This window comes from Anabrus simplex, chromosome 13 (genome assembly GCF_040414725.1).
Source record: "Anabrus simplex isolate iqAnaSimp1 chromosome 13, ASM4041472v1, whole genome shotgun sequence".
Classification (NCBI taxonomy): domain Eukaryota; kingdom Metazoa; phylum Arthropoda; class Insecta; order Orthoptera; family Tettigoniidae; genus Anabrus; species Anabrus simplex.
The window spans coordinates 48493241-48514879 of NC_090277.1; the positions used below are offsets into that span (position 1 = coordinate 48493241).

General features: G+C 40.3%; 1 protein-coding gene across 1 annotated transcript; it reads right to left on the reverse strand.

Annotated features, from left to right (window-relative positions):
* Window positions 1–15615: 15615 nt before the first annotated feature.
* On the reverse strand, window positions 15616–16548 carry Teh1 (tipE homolog 1). Its single transcript, XM_067157088.2, has one exon. The coding sequence runs from the start codon at window positions 16546–16548 to the stop codon at window positions 15616–15618; it is 933 nt and encodes a 310-aa protein (XP_067013189.2).
* Window positions 16549–21639: the final 5091 nt, after the last annotated feature.

Below are 21639 nucleotides of genomic sequence, written 5' to 3' on the forward strand. Positions count from 1 at the left end.
AGAATAAACTGACCTTTTAAATACAATATATCAAGTAAATGATATTACATACGTCTTAGGACTAGTTTCAGCCACTTAGTGGCCGTCTTGAACCAAATAAAAATTAAACAAATTATGTGATAATAAAAACATATGTATACCAGACAAAGACAATGTTGTAGGAATAGCCATAACATTAAAATATATATACAATAAAAATTAAGGTTATGATGTTCTTGTCACAATATGATGTCTTTAAGTTGAATTAGAACCTCAGGCAAAGAAGTAAATCTCTAATGTCTGATTTAGAGCAAGTACTGACTTGCTGGAGATCATAACCTTAATTTTTGTTATTATATATATTTTAATGTTATAATTACCGGTATTCCTAAAACATAGTCTTTGTCTGGTATACATATTTTTTAGTTATCACATAATTTGTTTATTGTTATTTGGCTGAAGATGGCCACTAAGTGGCTGAAGCAAGCCCCAAGACGTATGTAATATCAAGAGTCCGGAATTTTATGCATTAATAGGTTAGAATGAAAACTTACTGAAGCGAGAAGCAAGTGTAGTCTACCTTTACAACGATTATGCTATGGGGTTTGCATAAACATTAGGGGTACGGCCCATCAGAACCCCTATAATTTATATTACTCTTTCTACATTATGGAAGAGCGGGTGGCCGACATTTCCTGCTAACCAAATTAGTTTGCAATCTAACGTATTACCGCATGAAAATCCAGGCTTTAACTAATATCATTTATTTGATATATTGTATTGTCAGTTTATTCTTATAATTGCACTTAAATACGGAACAAAAATGAATTTTAGAGCTTATAATTAGATGGCATGCTTCTATTTTCGTATCTGAACAGGTGTTAAAACAAGGAAAAAGAATGCACCTTCTTGTTGAAGGGAAATTCGCTGAGCTTCTAATGGTACCGCCGTCATCTCTCCGTTCATTAATTTCATTTTTGTTTGTCGTGTATTAATATATTGTGTACATACTTGAATGTTTATACCAGTGACTAGTGATATCATCATTTATTACCGATGAGTAAAGTGCAAAGATTCAGAAAAGTCAAGTTTCAGTGTAACGAGTACGATATAAAACAGAGAAAAAGTTAAATAGTGAATGAAGGAAAGATGATTTATTTTTTAATAGTTTGGCTTTCAGTCTTATCGACCATTTAGCCAGCTTGTATATTTCTGATTAAAAATTATGAATTGACCTGATGAATCAAACTTATACATTTAAGACGAACACAAGCACCTTGCACCCGAGTCGGGAAAATTAACCAGACGAAGTTAAAATCGCCGACCCGGCCAGGAATCGAACTCGGGACCCCAGTGGCCAAAGGCCAGCATGCTAAACATTCATCCATGGAGGAAAGGTGATTTAGGTTGTTAAAAAGACTAACAGCCTCACCTTCTGCAGTAACAAAATCCGTCCCTTCTTGGAAGCTTCTAACAACGAGATTAATAAGTCATTTGCCTCTTCTCAAAAGAGTGAAAGGAAACACTCACTTCTCCCTCTAAAATATCCGGTCTATAATCAAAATTCATTGGGCTAGTGTTATTTTTTCCATCATAAGAAATTTCATTAACGGAGGCTTTTTTTACACATTCTTCATTTTACACTGAACGAAACATCCTTCGTTGGTTCACACTTCTTTCTTCGTTTTTACTTCATGCCTGTCGTAGAGGGAGGCATAAGTGGTAAGTGGGTAATTTATTGATTCATCTATTCATTCAGTCAGTCAGTCATCATTGAAATTTCCAACTTCTGTGAAATTTTTCAAGTGAAAACTAGGTGAATAACTGATAGGTTATCTGCCACCTGGACAAGAGCCATAAATGCAGATCAGTGGTGATGAATGTATCCATTTATTTATTTATTTATTTATTTATTTATTTATTTATTTATTTATTTATTTATTTATTTATTTATTTATTTATTTATTTATTTATATTTATTGGATGTTAGTCAGGTAAATGTGGTGCTGGCGGAGGATGCTACGAATTCCTTGGAAAGATGTAACTTCCGTAATCGAAGACGTTTAACTCTTGTTAGACAGAGAACCCTACAGTTCTTAGGACATGAATTAAGGAGAGAAAATAGCCTTGACAAACTAGTTGTTCAAAGAAAAGTAAACATTAGCAGGCCGCGTGGAAGAGCATCCTGAAGATGGGATAGACCACTCACCTCTTCGAAAGAAAACCCAGAGAGAAGAAGACCGTAGTCGATGGCAACTGCTGGTGGACATCTCGAATAGTAAAGTAAAAATGAGATCATGACACTCAGACATGAATTACGCGACTAGAAGATGGCAGTTTTCATACCCCAGATGTGAGTTGAGAACATGGTGTTTATAAACGTAAACACGTGTTAGAACAACACTGGCAGGCGCGTGTAAGAGATCAGGAGAAGACTTGTTCTCGGAAAAGTCGCTATGGATAATCTCCGAACGATGCGGCAAATAAAACACTAAATATTATGCATTTTCACCGTCACTTTGCATACGAGTGGACAATGTTGTGCACGTGATGCCTTCCATGCGACTCCTAAATTATCAGATCAGTCCTTATCATACACTTAACTGAATTTGGTTTAGTTTGCAAACCATTCGTTAGGAGATCTTAAGATATACTCTGACCGCCAAATGCTGATGTTCAGTTCAGTACTGTAAAATATAGACCAGATACGTATGCACAGGCACCATGAGCACGAATCAGCTTCAAAATAATCAGGTTTGTGAGTTTGGGAAATATTAACGAAACAGTCTTTCCCCATCCATAAAGACTTGGCTATTACGTTTGGACGTCTAAAATCAAGATGTGCACCCGTTCAAACTGCTAGAAAGCTCATCAATAGGTTCACTCATGGCTATATAAGTGGGGTATGATATCCTCCCCTCAGTTGCGACTGCGGTAAGGTAAAGCAGGCCAACCGGCATACCACCACCGAGTTCCCCAGGGATCATACTTGGGTCCATTGGAAGAATCTATGTAGCCTACAAATGAAACTATTCAGTAGTTGAACAATTTAGATTTAAATTTATGAACTCTCCATGAGCTTCGTTTATTGTCTAGTTTTTTTCCTTTTTTCAATTGCTTATTTGTTATTCCTTTTATATGTATCTGTAACTTACAAAACTGTGTACTAGCCATACGATTCAAGGCCAAGACGACTAATTGGATGAAGAAGCAATCGATCGAGGAACGTCAAATTGCGACATTAAACGATGACCATCCGGAATGCTGCATTGTACGCTACTGAGACCAACATTGGACAAAGGAGCTTGTATTCGATTGGAAAAGGAGGAAAAAACGATTCGGAAAGATATTTAGGGTGCCAAAAAGTCAGGGTGAAATATGGGTGCATAGATCATGGTATGAGCTGTAGGAGAAAGTAGAACCAATTTCAAGTGTAATACGAAAAAGAAGGTTGAGTTTCGTGGGACATTTTATGAGGTTGGATGACAACAAGTTGAGAAAGAAGATGTGGAATGCGACATGCCTAACGAGAAATAACTGGATGAAGGAAGTTAGGAAGGATTAGAAGGCTATTGGCATAATAGGTAAATATTTACTAACGACTGTTCAGGATGGATGTGTCTACAAAAAGCTCGTCGAATGTCATAAATGGACCGATACTAATATCAAGATCCAATTCACAGAAGCAGAGAGAAAAAGAAGGAGTAAAAGAATTAAGAGCCGCCTCTGTGGTGTAGTGGTTAGTGTGATTAGCTGCGAACCCCGGAGGCCCGGGTTCGATTCCCAGCTCCGCCACGAAATTTGAAAAAGCGGTACGAGGGCTGGAACGGGGTCCACCCAGCCTCGGAAGGTCAAGTGAGTAGAGCTGGGTTCGATTCCCACCTCAGCCATTCTGGAAGTGCTTTTCCGTGGTTTCCCAATTCTCCTCCAGGCAACTGCCGGGATGGTACCTAACTTAAAGCCACGCCCGCTTCCTTCCCACTTCTCGGGGCCGATGACCTCGATGTTAGGCCCCTTTAAACTACAAATATCAATCAATCAATCAATCATCAACCTTCCCTCTTCCTTATCTATCCCTTCCAATCATCCCATCCTCTGCAAGGCCCCTGCTCAGCATAGCAAGTGAGGCCGCCTGGGCGAGGTACTGGTCCTCCTGTCCAGTTTCATCCCCCGACCTAGAGTCTGAAGCTCCAGGACACCGCCTTTGAGGTGGTAGAGGTGAGATCCCTCGCTGAGTCCGAGGGAAAAACCGACCCTGGAGGGTAAATAGATGGAGAAGGAAAAGAAGAAGGGAAGAAGGAAGCGTGCTGAACATCTTTTTATTTATTTTTTACAGTCTGCTGTACGTCGCACCGATGCAGATAGGTTTTATGGCGACGAAGGGATAGGAAAGGCCTAGGTGTAGGAAGGTAGTGGCCGTGGCCTTAATTAAGGTACAGTCTCAGCATTCAACCGGTATGAAAATGTGAAACCACGGAAAACCATCTTCAAGACTGCCGACAGTTGGGTTCGAACACACTACTCCCGAATGCGAGCTCACAGCTGTGCGACCCTAACCGCACGACCACTTGTTTGGTGAGACGTGGTGAACAAATTCCTCGAGATGCTAAGGATCGAAAGGAATAAAATAAAAATAAAACTGTTTTCTGTGACTCATCCCACTCAACCTAACCTCAGGCACGACCTACTGCACAGTGTATTTCCACCACTTTGAACGTTAAATATACAGCATAAAACACTAATCTATAGCATCCGTGGCTCAGGCGGCAGCGCGCCGGCATCTCACCGCTGGATACCGTGGTTTAAATCCCCGTCATTCCATGTGAGATTTGTGCTGGACAAAGCGGAGGCGGGACAGGTTTTCCTCCAGCTACTCAAGTTTTCCCTGTCATCTTCTATTCCAGCAACACTGTCCTCCATTAACATTTAACTTCATCTGTCAGTCATTTATCATTGCCCTAGAGGAGTGCGACAGGCCTCGGCAGCCGCCACATATCCTATCCTCGCCGCTAGATGGGGCTTAATTCATTCCATTCCTGACCTGGTCGAATTACTGGAAAAAAGGCTGTGCATTTTCATTTTTAATGCAACTTTTTTCACTTTGGAAATATAGACTGGCTGAACTATGCGCGTGTACTTTCTTTGAAGGGAATCGGAGTGTAACACCTGCCTTGCGAGTTATAAAAACATGAGGTAGGCTGTATTCGGGACACAGCGGAAGTTTTATGCGTCAATACGTCTCTCGAGATGGGATGTTAAAACCCTTTGAATTCCAAAAGTTAAGGAAATGAATAAAATTTACCTTAAGCTTTATTTTTGCACGTTTAAACAAGCTTCGGATAAAATACAAAGTAAATGTTGTTATAATCCAACAATGTGAAGTTCCGAATATTTTCATACTGCGTTTCAAAGTACCATCAATTCACTTGTGTAAAAAAAAAAAAGAAATAGTTGTTCGCGAAACACGACGTGTCACAGTTGAGTGACAAAAATAAATTTTGGGAAATGATAGTTTAAATAATTAATTGTCAGTGATCTGATGAACGAAGTCAAAAGAGATTACATCTCTTCCGCTTATTCATCCTCTTTTTCCTTTTTCCTTTTTTACATTTGGCTTTGCGTCGCACCGACACGCGCAGGTCTTATGGCGACGATGGGAAAGAAAAGTGCTAGGAGTGGAAAGAAGCGTGTGAAAATGAGAAACCACGGAAAACCATCTTCAGGGCTATCTATAGTGGGGTTTGAACCCACTATTTCCCGGATGCAAGCTAACAGCTGCGAGCCCCTAACCGGACGGCCAACTCGCCCTGTATATCTAGTACTATCTGGTTAAAAGTTATTACAATGGATACTTCATCCTTTCGAAACTTCTGTTAAGAAAAAGTTGAATAAAGATTTCATTCCCTCTGACCGCCTGGTAGCCATGACAGGTCAAGCGTCAAGTCTATATAGCTCTGACACCATGGTTACTTGGTTGGAATTCCTTTGGCGGACAAAAATTAGCCCGCAGCCTGACTCCCTGGCTGAATGGTCAACGTACCAGCCTTCAATTCAGTGGGCCCCGGGTTCGAATCCCGGTCAAGTCGTGGAGTTTTAACTTCGTGGATTTAGTTCCTTAGGTTCAGGCCTGGAGGTTTGTGTTTGACACTGTATACATTACCCTAAAAAACCACCACAGAAACACGCAATAGTGAAAATATCTCTCCACACAGTGTTGGCGTCAGGAAGGCCATCCGGTCGTAAAACCGGACTAAGTCCTCATGTGTTGCAGGCCTCAATTAATTTGGAATAAGGCCAGGAAATATTGATCCGCAGGCATAGAGAGGTGGTGCTCTATCATTTCTAATTATTCGTTTCGTGCCAAAAACCTGAGCTTAATTCCAAACCCCCACGCAATGAATTTCTTCTTATTACTTGTCTTTTCTTTTTCTTCTTATTCTTCTTGTTCTTTCGCTACGGCATCTCTAGTACAACCGGCAGCTTTGTAATGATTTGGGTCGTCTTATTCTTCTTCTTCTTCTTCTTCTTCTTCTTCTTCTTCTTCTCCTCCCAGAACCTCTTCATTTTCTCTCCCGTTCTTCAGCTGATATTTTCAGTATCCTCTTCTCTTGCCTTCCCCACTGGTACCGGTACTTCCCTATCCGATTCCTGTACCTTTCTCTGTCACTGAGCTCTGGCACATTGGTTGGTGTATATTTATTCCTCCAGTTCTCTGTCTCTTCCACTTTGATCCTCATCTCAGCCCAGACAACCCACTTAATTCCCGTCTTTCCTCTCGTCCTACCCGTTGTCTCCCATACTCCATGTCTGATCACATGTCCAGAAAGTCTTCCTCTTATGTCTCATTTCTTCGGAGAATGTCCTCATGGAGTGAGGGCATATGACACTGTTGGTGGTGATTTTTTTTCTGTCAGGTGAGAAGGTTGAGCAGTATTATGAAAGAAAAAAGGATGAGGCTTTCTTGTGCCCGTGAGTTATTAAAATAAGTACTTAACACTAACATTCATAAATATATTCACAGAGTGTGGAAACAGTCATCGCTTTGTTGCCTTCCCTCATTTTACTTCTGACTTGCTCAGGTACATGTAACTCGTTATCCCTTATGCTGTGAATCGCCGGCAGCCTGTCACTGTTGAAGAGAAATCATCTGTGTGGGTGTGTGTTTTTTTATTATTTCGTACAGTAGATGTTATTGAAGATTTCGATGCTGTGATGTGCAGCGATACATCACGGCTTGACTTGTACTGATTCAGAAATTCGTTGTAATTTGTATCTGTCCGCTTTTTTATTTAGTTGTTGTTTTCTTAAGGGAATTTTAACCCCTTTTTACCACATTTTTCTCAAGCGCATTTTATTCTAACATTCTTTTCGTAGGGCGATACGATGGCACATAGTACCCGGTGTTGCTAGGCAAGTTTATTAGATGCAGTTAATTTCATCCCCCACCCCCGAGTCTATGATAATCACCTGTTGTCTAGTCCAGCTCCGTGGCTAAATATTTAGCGTGCTGGCCTTTGGCCACAGAGGTTCCGGGTTCGATTCCCGGCAGGATCGGAAATTTTAACCATCATTGGTTAATTTCGCTGGTACGGGAGCTGGATGTATGAGTTGTTTTAATCATAATTTTAATCCTCATCACGACAAGCAGGTCGTCTACGGCAGTCAAATCGAAAGACCTGCACCTGGCGAGCCGAACTTGTCCTCGGATACTCCCCGCACTAAAAGCTATACGTCATTTCATTTCATTTGTTGTCTATTTGTATGCCCTAGATTTCAAAATAAATTTATCTTTAAATTAAAAATAGATTTCACAAATTTATGCAGCACCATTTTCCCATAAATCCCTGGAAACCAAAATAATCTCCCTCTAAACCATCTGTTTCCTCAAGTTCATAAAAATAATTTGCAGCTTAGTTCCTTCTTTCATTTGGAGCTTAATAACTGAGTTTCACAATTATACCTGCCTCCGTTTTCCCGTCATGCTGTTGAACAGAGCCGTTCGAAATGACAATCCTGTTGCCATAACAGCAATACTGTTTTCTTAACATGGAATGAGCTATAGAGCCCAGATATTTAGACAGTAACAGGTTAGATTGGAAATTAAGTTGACTGGTAGGAAGTAAGACTATCCCGTTCTTCCGTAATGTAGTGAGAGTGGCATACCTTCTAGGGGGTTCTAATAGGCAGGGCCCTAATGTTTATGCAAATCTCGCAGCAGAACTGTTGTGCAGTCTAGAGTATACTTGTCACTCGCCTCAGTAAGTTTATACCTTCTAACCTATAATGCATAAACACCAGTGATCTAATTATCACAAGCCCATGGGCGTTAATTAGAAAGATCTCCCAGGGGCCACACGATGTCACCATTTCCCATAGATCCGAAATAATTGCAACTAGCCATGTCGTTATTGACTTTTCTTGATTTAAATATATATTAATTTCTGTTTCTCAAATTGCTTATGATCACATCATTCTTATCTTGAATGAGATGTATAACGGACCTATACCACATTCAGTTTTTAATTTTGTTATTTGAGTAAAATGCATACTAGAAACAAAATTAGGCTAAAAATTAGTACAATATTTCCAAGCTGAAATGGAGCTTCTTTGTGTTTCTCCAGCACTGCCAATCCGCAAAAGCAAAAAAATCTACCATCAACACACAGTTCTGCTATTATAGAAACTAATTTGCTATTTCCTATTAACTGGTTGAAAATGTGATAAGTAATAATTTATATAAATTATAATAAGTTACTTGAGTAAGAATAACAAACGATGGCAGAAGTAAGGAGGACTTGAAATGTAAACTAGCGCAAGGAGGGAAGCCTTTACTTAAGAAAAGGAATCCGCTCACTTGGAACATTGATATAGGAATTAGAAATACGTTTTTGAAGATTTTCTTCTGGAGTATGGCGTTTTACGGAAGTGAAATGTGGACAGTAACTAGCACAGAATACGAGATTTTGAAATGTGTTACTAACAGAAGAATTATAAAGGAGAGATGGATACATCAAATTACGAATGAAAAGATACAGAATCAAATTGTTTAGACGAGAACGATCTGGCGTAATTCGAACAGAAAAATAAACAAAATGATAGGACAAGTCTCAAGGAACCCAGCTCTTGTTCAGTTAGTTTTTGAGAGAAGTGTAGGTGGTAAGAATGGCAAGGGTAGAAATACGACAAACATATTAGAGTAGATGTAAATGAAAAGATGAGCACAGGACAGGGTAGCATGGGGACTGCATCAAACCAATCCATGGACTGATGACCCAAACGACGAGAACAAACTAATAATAATAATAATAATAATAATAATAATAATAATGTCCGACTCGTTGGCTGAACGGTCAGGGTACTAGCCTTCGGTTCAGAGGGTCCCGGGTTCGATTCCCGGCCGGGTCGGGAACTTTAATCTTCATTGGTTAATTCCAGTGGCCCGGGGGCTGGGTGTTTGTGCTGTCCCCAACATCCCTGCAACTCACACACCACACATAACACTGTCCTCCACCACAATAATACGCAGTTCCCTACACATGGCAGATGCCGCCCATCCTCATCGGAGGGTCTACCTTACAAGGGCTGCACTCGGCTAGAAATAGCCACACGAAATTTTAAAAAATTAAATAATAATTAATAATAACAATAATAATAATAATAATAATAATAATAATAATAATAATCGAACAGTTAAAGAAAATCGCCGAACAAACTCTCCTGCAGATATCTTTGGAAAAAACAGAAGTAATGACTAACATCTAAGACACACCACCAAAACTCCGGACGAAATACGGAGACATCAGGCGAGCAGAAAAATGTTATATGCCTGGGTGAGACAATCATGAAAAATGGACTGGACAAGCAAGCACTTAGGGAACGAATAGGCAAACCTGAAATAGCCTACTAAACGTTAAGCAAGATCTACAACAACAACAAAAATGCAATTCCCAAAACACTAAGATACGTCACTATAGAACCGTTCTAAAGCCAGTAAATATGTATGCAGCCGAAACCCTGTCCCTAAACATCAATAAAGGGATCCACAAAGAACTCTATAAAATAGTGTCGAACCATGAGAAAATTACAAGAATAGCATCCACCAAAAAAGATCCAACAATGAAGTCCATAGACGTCTTTTCCGAAAAAATAAATGTAGTCATGACCGGGATAAACCGAGACAAACAACCGAAAAAAAGACACAGCGTCCCTTTGACAAAGGAACGCAACCAGGTCCACTCACAAACAATGAGGGAAGTCTGGGTAAAAGGCAGCCACGTTATTCATACGCTACCAATCTAAGAAGTAGATGAAGAATCTGGCTGATACTCAAAGGGTTAATGCTATTATTTAAATCACTCCATCATTTAAGTAGACCGACTCGTTGGCTAAATGGTCAGTGTGCTGGCCTTCGATTCAGAGGGCACCGGGTTCGATTCCCGGCCGGGTCGGCGATTTTAACATTCATTGGTTAATTCCAGTGGCCCGGGGGCTGGGTGTTTAGGCTGTCCCCAACATCCCTACAACCCACACACCACACATAACACTATCCTCCACCACAATAAAACGCAGTTACCTACACATGGCAGATGCCTCCCACTCTCATCGGAGGGTCTGCCTTACAAGGGCTGCACTGGGCTAGAAACAGCCACACGAAATTATTATCATTTACGTATTTAATTTATTTAATCCGAGCTTTTATTTGGGAGATAGTTGGTTTGAGCCCCACTATACGCAGTCCTGAAGATGGTAAGGCTACGGCCACTTCCTTCCCACTCCTAGCCCTTTCCTATCCTATCCCATCGTCGCTATAGGACCTGTCTGTGTCGATGCCACGTAAAAGCAACTTGTATAATTTTAGAAATATTGAATCCGTTTACCCTCCACGGTTTCTCCCCCGGACTCAGCGAGGGATGTTACCTCTACCGCCTCATGTCAGTGTCCTGGAGCGTGAGAAATTCGGTCGACGGCCTCACCTGCTATGCTGAACCAGGGCCTTTGTGGGGAATGGATAAGGAAGAGGGAAGGAAGCGGTCGTGGACATAAGTTAGGTACCATCCCGGCATTAGCCTGGAGAAGAAGTGGGGAAACCACGGAAAACCACTTCCTGAATGGCTGAGATGAGGAATTGTTAAGAGAAATGTATTCAAATTAAAAGCGAAATTAATTAATGAGAATTCAAATTAAAAGCGAAATTAATTAATGAGAATGTAAAGTCTGATCCCTGCTCGAAAACCTAAGCAGAGCAGTGTTCTGCTAGGGCTGGCAACGCTGAGTTTCTGGCACATTTTTCCACAGAGGTCCATATTTTTCTAAACCGATCTGTTCCGAGATCGAACCCAGTAACTTTGGTTCAGAAGGCCAGCACTCTACCTCTCAGTTACTCAACCCAGCCAAAATATTAGTTTTTGAGGTGTAGGAACCATGACAATGACCGTTCGAACCCTCATCACGTTTGAACTACGTTTTGTAGCAATAAAAAAATACATGGCATATATCGAAAACTTCCGCGAGAAATTAGCATATAAATGGTAAGTAAGGACTTGGAATAGTCTTAGTGATTTAAATGATAATATTCTTCTTCTTATCATCACCGGATGTTGGCGGTACACATGGGAATTTTATTTTTGTTTACTGTAGTTTGAAGTAGTTCTGTCGATGCTGGATTTAGAATGTTAAACTAGTAGTATTTCTTGTAATATTTTTCCCCACGGAATTGCTTGTTATACTCTTGTTGTTCGTTTCTTTGTTTATTTGTTGTTGGGTAATTATATTACCTTTACATTGTTATTACACTACTTTACGTGACCATTGCCACCGAGATATTTCCCATTTGCGATGTATTTGTTAAAAATAAAATAATGAAGTACTGAACCAAATCTCCGAATTACTTTTGGCAGATCATCTGACATCTTCCATCCCCAGCACTATCAGCTATTTCCCCCTTTGAGCATTAACTGAAAGATTCGAAACCTCTCATTAAGTGTACCAGATATTCAATTTTAAATCCCAGATCCAGTCGGGAATTGAACCCGGGACCCTGTGGATTAGGGCCAGAACGCCATACAGCCGGACATTCAGAAATAATTTTCCCCTACATAAATGAAACTATCTTAATAGGACAGTCTTATACTTGTAGCAAGAAAGCAATTTTATGAAAATCAATACTATGAATAAATTTATTAATAGTACCAATAGACCCCGGATATTGAGGCAGTAATAATGTAGAATGCAAACCAATTTCGTTACTAGAAAACATCGACTAGCCCGTTCTTCCATAATGTAGCGACATTAACATAAATTCCAGAGGTTCTGGTGGGCCGAACTCCTGATGTTTATACAAACCTCATAGCATAACCGTTGTGCAGTATAGACTACACGCGTTATTTGCTTCAGTAATTTTGCATTCTAACCTATTACTGTCTAAACGTCCGGGCCCTAGTTACCTCTTTTACGATTTTCGGAGACGCTGAGGTGCCGAAATTCAGTCCCTCGGGAGTGATTTTATTTCTTAATAAATCTAGTGACATAATTCAGGCGTATTCTAACATACCACGGACTGAGTTTTAAATCGAACTGCCAACTTGGGCATAGGAGGCTAGCAGTCTGTCATCTGAGCCTCTCAGCACGAAGCGATTAGATCCTATTGAACAGTCTCAGTGTTAAATATTTCAACACTATTGTATGAATTAAGGGGGCAAGACATCTCCCAGTTTAAAGAGTCGTTTTCTATTTAATTTTTTACTACATTAGACAGAAATGAATTTCCACATTCATATCTATAAAACTGACCTACTGAAATTACGAAATAAAATGTACTCCTATTGTCATCAGAGTTGTTGGAAGGTTTTCAACCGGTAATTTCATTAGTCCGTATTTATCGCTTTATTCCTCAAAACTGTCCTGCTCCATGGCTAAATGGTTAGCGTGCTGGCCTTTGGTCACAGGGGTGCCGGGTTCGATTCCCGGCACGGTCGGGAATTTTAACCATTTACATCATAAATTCTACAGTTCTCAAAATAACTGCATGACATTTTGCATTATAAAGTCCTCCCTAGAGCTGTCTACAATCTCATCCTATCTTTAAGAGAAATGTTCTTATAAAATATTTTCTAATAAAAGTATATCATTATTACAAAGTTATAAAAAAGAATCTTAACCATTCAGCTTCAGGTTGTTAAACTGACAATTTTCTAACATAAGAAAGACCGCTTTAAAATGTTCAAAATCTTGGAAGTATTTTTTAAAAATTATGGTTAAGTGAAAATTTTGCAATATTAATTTTGAAATTCTAGAGATCAAAACTTCAAAAAATATATTTTTTCTGTAAACTGTAGAGGGAATATGAATTATGAGGCACGTTAAAGTTCATCATGATAGGGATTATAGGAACAACATTTATAAAATGGTTCAATGTGCCGTCTTCAAAATAAAACTAAGGTACTTGTTCATCTGGCTGGACTGAGTGGTTCAGAAGTTAGAGGCGCTGGCCTTCAGATCCCAACTTGGCATGTTGGATCCTGGATCAGTCTGGTGGTATTTGAAGGTGCTCAAATACGTCAGCCTCGTGTCGTTAGATTTACTGGCGTGGGGAGGCAATTCCGACACCTCGACGTCTCCGAAAACGGCAAAAGTAGTCAATGGGACGTAAAGCATTATTATTATTATTATTATTATTATTATTATTATTATTATTATTATTATTATTTATTATTTGCTTTGCTTTATGTCACACCGACACAGATGGGTCTTATGGCGACGATGGGATAGGAAAGACCTAGGAATGGGAAGGAAGCGGCCGTGGCCTTAATTAAGGTAGAGCCTCAGAATTTGCCTGGTGTGAAAAAGGGAAACCACGGAAAACCATCTTCAGGGCTGCCGACAGTAGTATTCGAACCACCGGGCGAGTTGGCCGTGCGGTTAGAGGCGTGCGGCTGTGAGCCCGCATCCGGGAGATAGTGGGTTCGAATCCCACTGTCGGCAGCCCTGAAGACGGTTTTCCGTGGTTTCCCAATTTCACACCAGGCAAAGGCTGGGGCTGTACCTTAATTAATGCCACGGCCGCTTCCTTCCAACTCCTAGCCCTTTCCTATCCCATTGTCGCCAGAAGACCTATCTCTACCGGTGCGACGTAAAGCCATTAGCAGGATTCGAAACCACTATCTCCCGGATGCAAGCTCACAGCTATGCGCTCCACCAACTCGCCCGGTATTATTATTATTATTATTATTATTATTATTATTATTATTATTATTATTATTATTATTATTATTATTATTATTATTATTATTATTATCAGTTTCCTTGTTTATCTGTAACTCCATTTTTTCAGGGAGTGACCCGAATCCTGTTTCTCTCCCCCCCCCCCCCCACATGGCGATCAGCACAAATCTTCATCGCCTCCAACATGCTGTTAATTCGAAGGAAACAAAGAGACAGTGTCTATTAGCTTGACCATGATGGCCACCAATGGTCCTTATTGACTTAATTACTACAGTTAATTATGTCAAGGTCCACCTTGCCAATAAATTCAAAAATGTATTATATATCTAAACCATCAAATATGTATATATATACACACACAAGTACATGTTTCTCGAAATTTAAAATTCGCTTCTTCATCTTACGGAAAAAAAAATCACACGCATTTGAAGACCTTATTCAAAATTATTGTATGTCCTAACAGAGTGTGGATAAAATGACAATACAACAACATTTAAAGTTCAAATATGAAAATCTTTCACGTTATGTCCAAATTCTATAAAGCATTTGTAATATGGTATATTAAAATTCAGCTTAAGATATTGTATTGAATAAGCAGACGATTTCAACACTAAGCATAACAACTTAAGACTAAAGAAAGCGGTGGAACTATGAAAGACCAGAAACAATGCGACACCAAAATACATTTGATCAACAGTCAACCAGCTCAGTTTTAATATACCACATACAAATGTGTTATAGAATTTGGGCATAACATGAAAGATTTTAATGTTTGAACTTTTAATGTTTTTGTATTGTCATTTTATCTGCATTCTGTTAGGACATAAAATAATTTTAAATAAGGTCTTCAAATGCATTTGATTTTATCCATAAACTGAAGAAGAGAATTTTAAATTTCTAGAAACATGTACTTGTGTGTTATATATGTATTTGATGGTTTAGATATATAACACATGTTTGAATTGTATTGACAAGGCGGACCTTGACATAATTAACTGTAGACAAAGAGGCAGCAAAGAGGATTGAGACTGGTGATAACTATAGCCCGGAATTTTATGCATTAATAGGTTAGAATGCAAACTTATTGAAGCGAGAAGCAAGTATAGTCTACCTTCACAACGACTATGCTATGGGGTTTGCATAAATATTAGGGGTACGGCCCATCAGAACCCCTATAATTTATGTTACTCTTTCTACATCATGGATGAGCGGGTGGCCGACATTTCCTACTAACCAAATAAGTTTGTAATCTAACCTATTACTGCATGAAAATCCGGGCTTTAGTGATAACTATGGACGTATCCACCTGTCCCCATGTCAAACATACTACCGGGCAGATTAAGTATTAGTTGTTTAGTACTATAGGTTGGTCGTAAGAACCAGGAGAAAATCCCATAGGCGGAAATAGAAATATTTCTACAGGTAAAACCAAGCTTGCACTCGATTCTCAGTACTATTTGCTAATACAATCTCCTTAACAGTATTGCGAGTGCCCATGCATTTTAACTGTAATCCCAAGAGAACAACAAAGCCTTTGTACACAAACAACAACAACAACGAACACAGATAATATTCACCAAAATGTGCAATTACTTTGTAATAGTACCTGGCATCCTCGACAGCGCTTCTGCGACACTGTCTTCGGCGTCGATCTCGGCCGCTGCTGCATCGACAGTCACAGTACATAACACAGAGCACGACAGATGACGCTAGAGTCACTACAAAGGGGACAGCAAAGTAGTGAAGAATCACCGTGACGTGTCTGTCCCTGTCATAATGTGTTAGCACCACACTCCTGTTCTCTCTCGAATAGTAACACGGGTAAGCACTCCCAGGTTCACTGTACTCCTTGGTAAAATTGTCGCAGTCCACTTCCGGCGGGTAACCGCACCCTTTGATATTGTCTAACAGCACTGCTTCGTCTGTCTTATCACTGTTCACATCTTCCTCGTCGTTCGATGTGTTGTACGGAGTCGTCGTGTACGAGACGAACACGTGAAGGCAGGCGTACATGTCGCTGGTGCAACCTTCCCGGCAAGAACTCCATGAACAGTTGAAGATACCGCTGAGGTCTTCCCTGCGCGTAGTGACACACTTCACAGGAACCGGGACGAAATCCGCTGCCAGGGTGGATATTGCAGGATCTACATAGAGCGGGACTAAAAACAAAAGGGCTGAGCCACCTGCTACGGCGGTCATGGCTAGAAATGAAGTGGTATAAAACCAAATCTTCTCCCTACAAGTCCTCTTCGGAGGCTTCGTTTTCTTTGGCTGAGCCAGTTCTAAAAGTTTTCGTTTCCGTAATTCTTGTTGTTGATCCAATAGAAGTTCTGAACTACTGCTTCGCATTGTTATAAGCAGCAATCATAGAGCTTGGGAAGAAATCGAATGAATCTTCACAGCCATGGAAGTAAATAAAACTTGACAGTGATCTGGAATAACAAAGTATTTGTCTTCTTCCTCTTGAACTAACAAAATGCATCACCCATTATCATCAGCTTCTTCTTGAGTTAAAGCAGAACCCATGCAGGCATTCAAGTTTACTTTTCCAATGTACAGCACCAAGAAATATCCAAAATTTAAATTGCTATCCTATCTTGAGGCGGACTTTTTCTCCAAAAGATAGCACCAAATTCACAAATTCTTCTCTAGGACAGCACCAAACAACTTCGAATAATTTCACTATCAATTTGCAATAAGAGAAGTTTTTTTAAAATAGCACCAGGAGTATCTCCAAGATGCCTACAAATATCAGAATAGCACCAAAAGTGATGTAATATTTCTCTTTTGTGACAAAAGTAGGCTTTCTTTATGGTCTTGATGAAGACCAAGATGTATTTCAAATTAGTTAAGTTTCTTTCGAATGTACGATCATTTAATAAGTGTGGACGTTATGGGGTGGATGAGTAGCATTCAACAAAACAGCGCTCAACTCTTCACAAAAAAAATGTTCTCTGATTGATGTTCACTGATGTCAATGTATCGTCATCCAGGGAAGAGTCTTCAAAATAGCACAGATTGTTAGTAAACAACGTATTTCATCACCTTTCAAAATAAGTGGAGCGGAAATTAATGTTTTAGCCTATAAATACTTGTTATTTAGTCTTCAATATATAGCTCACAAACGAGCGGAGACATAGGAAGGTAAACGACAAAATCCTATCGAGTTGCTGTGTGTAAATATTTGAAGTTCCCTTCACGAAATAAGAGCCAAAGGCTGCATTCAGTTCCTCTGGGAGTTGTACAAATTCTCCCCAGTTAGTAGAAGCAAGGAAGCAGAATACCAAATACCTGCGGAGGGGGCAACAAACGTAACTCGAGCAATTTCTTTAACAGACTCGTGGGATTCTAAGACCGTCCCATACATAATTCAGCATGTAGAGGCATTTCATACGGGTGGAGTGCTCGCCTGTATTTCTTTCTTATCCGCTTGTGCAAGTTACTCTCACAAATGTACATAAACCGTTCTCGATAAAAAAAACAATGTCTAGATTCACTTACAATTCTGTCTATAAAAGGAAAGGCATCTAATATCGAAACCCAAAACAGGACCAGCCGTGTCTGTTTCTTCCTTATTCACTATTCTCAACCACATGAAACAAAAATATTCTTTAGGAAATATCCAACATCAAACAACACACGAACGAGTGATTAGTGTTGCTCTAAAACTGAACCAGCAGTTGTTTAAACACCCGCTTTAAAACCTTTCTTGAGCAGTCATTGAGTTCTAAAGAAATTGCATCACAAGTGAAACAAATTAGTCTTCAAATGATTGCGTTATTTTGTGATTCATAGCCAAAGATCGTAATAATAATTGTCAGCGAGTCTTTTCCTTATCACACACGCAAACGTTCACAAAATACTTAGCCTTTGTTTTGCATTAATTAAGGCGATGTAATTTTTAATATGGATTATTTCAATTCCTTCAAACAAGTATTTTAGAAAATTTAATTGATACGCACTTTTTAGTATGCAAACTGTTCTTCTTTTCTGAATTGTAACAAATGTTATATAAAAAGTTCAATAGTAATTTATTTTGCTGTAAACACGGCGCACTGTGGGAAAAATCGGTGAAAAATTATATGCAATATACCGCTGAAGAATAAACCAGGCAATTAATGCATATTAAAATATATTGTGAATAATTTATCAAATCAACTATGAAATAATGCCAGTCAGTGTAAAAGCAAAATTGTTCACTGTGCTATAACAATGAGGTAATCTGAAGGAGTTTCAAAAGGAAAGCCACAAGGTGTTCAGCAAGTGATTGAACGACGGCAGCTCAAGATGTGTATCTGCACAGTATTCACCACAGTGTCCATAGCGTGGGCTTCCTTCTCACACACTGACGAGTTGGCTGGATGGCTCGTTGGTTGGCTAGACGACGCCCGCTCAGCTGATTCTCCCTCAGTGACGCCCCATCGTCGAAGCGCTTGCGCGTCCCTCACAAGGGGGGGTTTCATATATCCTTCCGGATCTCTTCCTTGTAATGGACACTCAGGAAAGAGTTAACGTTCCCCAAACACACAGTGTTCTGTGTAGTGAGTTTAAAGATATATACCAGGAACTCTGAGATGAACCAGATAAAACCTGTACGTACAGTCTTCTATAATATTATCAACGCTGACAACAGATACGCTCCAACAAATCAATAAAGAAGTGAGTTCTTGGTTCGAAGTGTCTATGCTACTGACAGAGGTCTGTATTTGAAGATATTATCATAATCGCCATAATGAAAAGCAGAAAATTGAAGAATCTACAATGGATCCAACAAGTCAAAGAGGATCTGTAGAAAGCACAGATAGATACATCAGAAATCTGGTCCGTAAAAAAAATTAAACAGATGCGAAGTACAGCCAGAGAATGAAGTTCCAAGAAGACCAGGAACCAAGAGGACTGAAGAAAGGGAGAGAGCCCGCGGAGAAAAGAATCAAAGACACATGGAAGACCATAAAGACGAATCATTAAAACGACTGCGTGATCCACCAGGGTCCGTACGCGAATAATAATAATAATAATAATAATAATAATAATAATAATAATAATAATCTTTCTTTCTTTCTTTCTTTCTTTCTTTCTTTCTTTCTTTCTTTCTTTCTTAATCCATTTAACCTCTAGGGTTGTGTTTTCCCTCGGACTCAGCGAGGGATCCCACCTCTACCGCCTCAAGGTCAGTGTTCTGGAGCGTCAGAATTTGGATCGGGGGATACAACTGGAGAAGATGACTAGTACCTCGCCCAATTGGTCTCACCTGCTATGCTAAACAGGCGCCTTGGTGGAGATGTGAAGATTGGAAGGGATAGACAAGGAAGAGGGAAGGACGCGTCCGAGGCCTTAAGTTAGGTACCACACAGGCATTTGCCTCGAAGAGAAGTGGGAAACCACGGCAAACCACTTCGAGGATGGCTGAGGTGGGAATCGAACCCCCACTCTAGTCAGTTGACCTCCAGAGGCTGAGTGTACACCGTTCCAGCCCTCGTACCACTTTTCAAATTTCGTGGCAAAACCAGGAACCGAACCCGGAACTCCGGAGGTGGCAGCTAATCACGCTAACCACTACACCGCAGAGGCGGACACATAGTAATTCTACAGAAACTAAATACTATGAACAGATACACAACATTTTGATACAAGATAAATAGAATTAAAATTAAATGCTTTATAATAATAATAATAATAATAATAATAATAATAATAATAATAATAATAATAATAATAATAATAATATAGGTTTTAACGTCCAACTAACAACTTTTCCAGTTTTCGAAGACGCCGACGTGCCGGAATTTAGTCCCACAGGAGTTCTTTTACGTGCCAGTAAATCTACCGACACAAGACTGGTGTATTTAAGCACCTTCAAATACCACCGAACTGAGCCAGATATAACCTGCCTAGTTGGGCCCAGAAGGCCAGCGCCTTGACTGTCTGAGCTGCTCAGCCTGCTAAGTTAAATGCTTAATACTGTACATATAATGTAATATAAATACCTGCACCAAATGGTTACGTGAAATGAATTGTAAGGTAAGGTAAGGGTATATTCTGCCCGAAGGAAGGTCCGAACCTCCGCAGAGGTGTGGCTGAGCCGGAGTTTACGTACGGTAGGGTGGCCAATTCCTATCCGCTCCTCCATTCCCTTACCCCCAGAAAACAGCGCGTGGCAAAACATCCAAATCTTGACCACGCCAAATGTTGCTTAACTTCGGAGATCTCCCGGTATCCGGTGTTTCAACACGGCTACGGCCGTTGGCGAATGAATTCTAATAATATTATAATTGAGAGCAAAGAACAGACTACTAAATTACAGTTGCGTGTTTTAGATAATAAGTACCGAACAGCATGATGAAAATATAAACAATTAAGATCAGGTTACAAATTAGAGTCCACCTCTGTGGTTTAGCGGTTAGTGTGAATAGCTGCCACCACCGGAGGCACGGGTTCGATTCCCGACTCTGCCACGAAATTTGAAAAGTGGTACGAGGGCTGGAACGGGGTCCACTCAGCCTCGGGAGGTCAACTGAGTAGAGGTGGGTTCGATCCCCCCCCCCCCTCAGCCATCCTGGAAGTGGTTTTCCCTGGTTTCCCACTTCTCCTCCAGGCAAATGCCGGGATGATACCTAAGTTAAGGCCACGGCCGCTTCCTTCCCTCTTCCTTGTCTATCCCTTCCAATCTTCCCATCTCCACCAAGGCGCCTGTTCACCATAGCAGGTGAGACCGCCTGGCCAAGGTACTGGTCATTCTCCCCAGTTGTATCCCCCGACCCAGAGTCTGAAGCTCCAGGAAACTGTCCTTGAGGCGGTAGAGGTGGGATCCCTCTCTGAGTCCGAGGGAAAAACCAACCCTGGAGGGTAAACAGATTAAGTAAGTAAGTAATTACAAATTAGAAAGAAAATAATAGTGATGATACAAATAATAAGAATAAAAATATGTATAATAATACTGTAATGTTTTTGTTTGGAACATCAGTCCATAGCCAGGTTTGTGCTAACCTCTTCATTTCTACGTAACAGCGACATACTACGTTTACTCTAATATGCCACATTCATACCGCTTTTACCACCTACATTTCCCTCAAAAACCGACTGAACGTCCGACTCGTTGGCTGAATGGTCAGCGTACTGGCCTTCGGTTCAGGGGGTCTCGGGTTCGATTCCCGGCCAGGTCGGGGATTTTAACCTTCATTGGTTAATTCCAATGGCCCGGGAGCTGGGTGTTTGTGCTGTCCCCAACATCCCTGCAACTCACACACCACACATAACACTATCCTCCTGCACAATAACACGCAGTTACCTACATATGGCAGATGCCGCCCACCCTTATCGGAGGGTCTGCCTTTCAAGGCTTACAAGGACTGCACTCGGCTAGAAATAGCCACACGAAAAAAAACGACTGAACAAGTCCTGGGTGTCTTAAGATGTGTCGTATCATTCCATCTCTTCTTC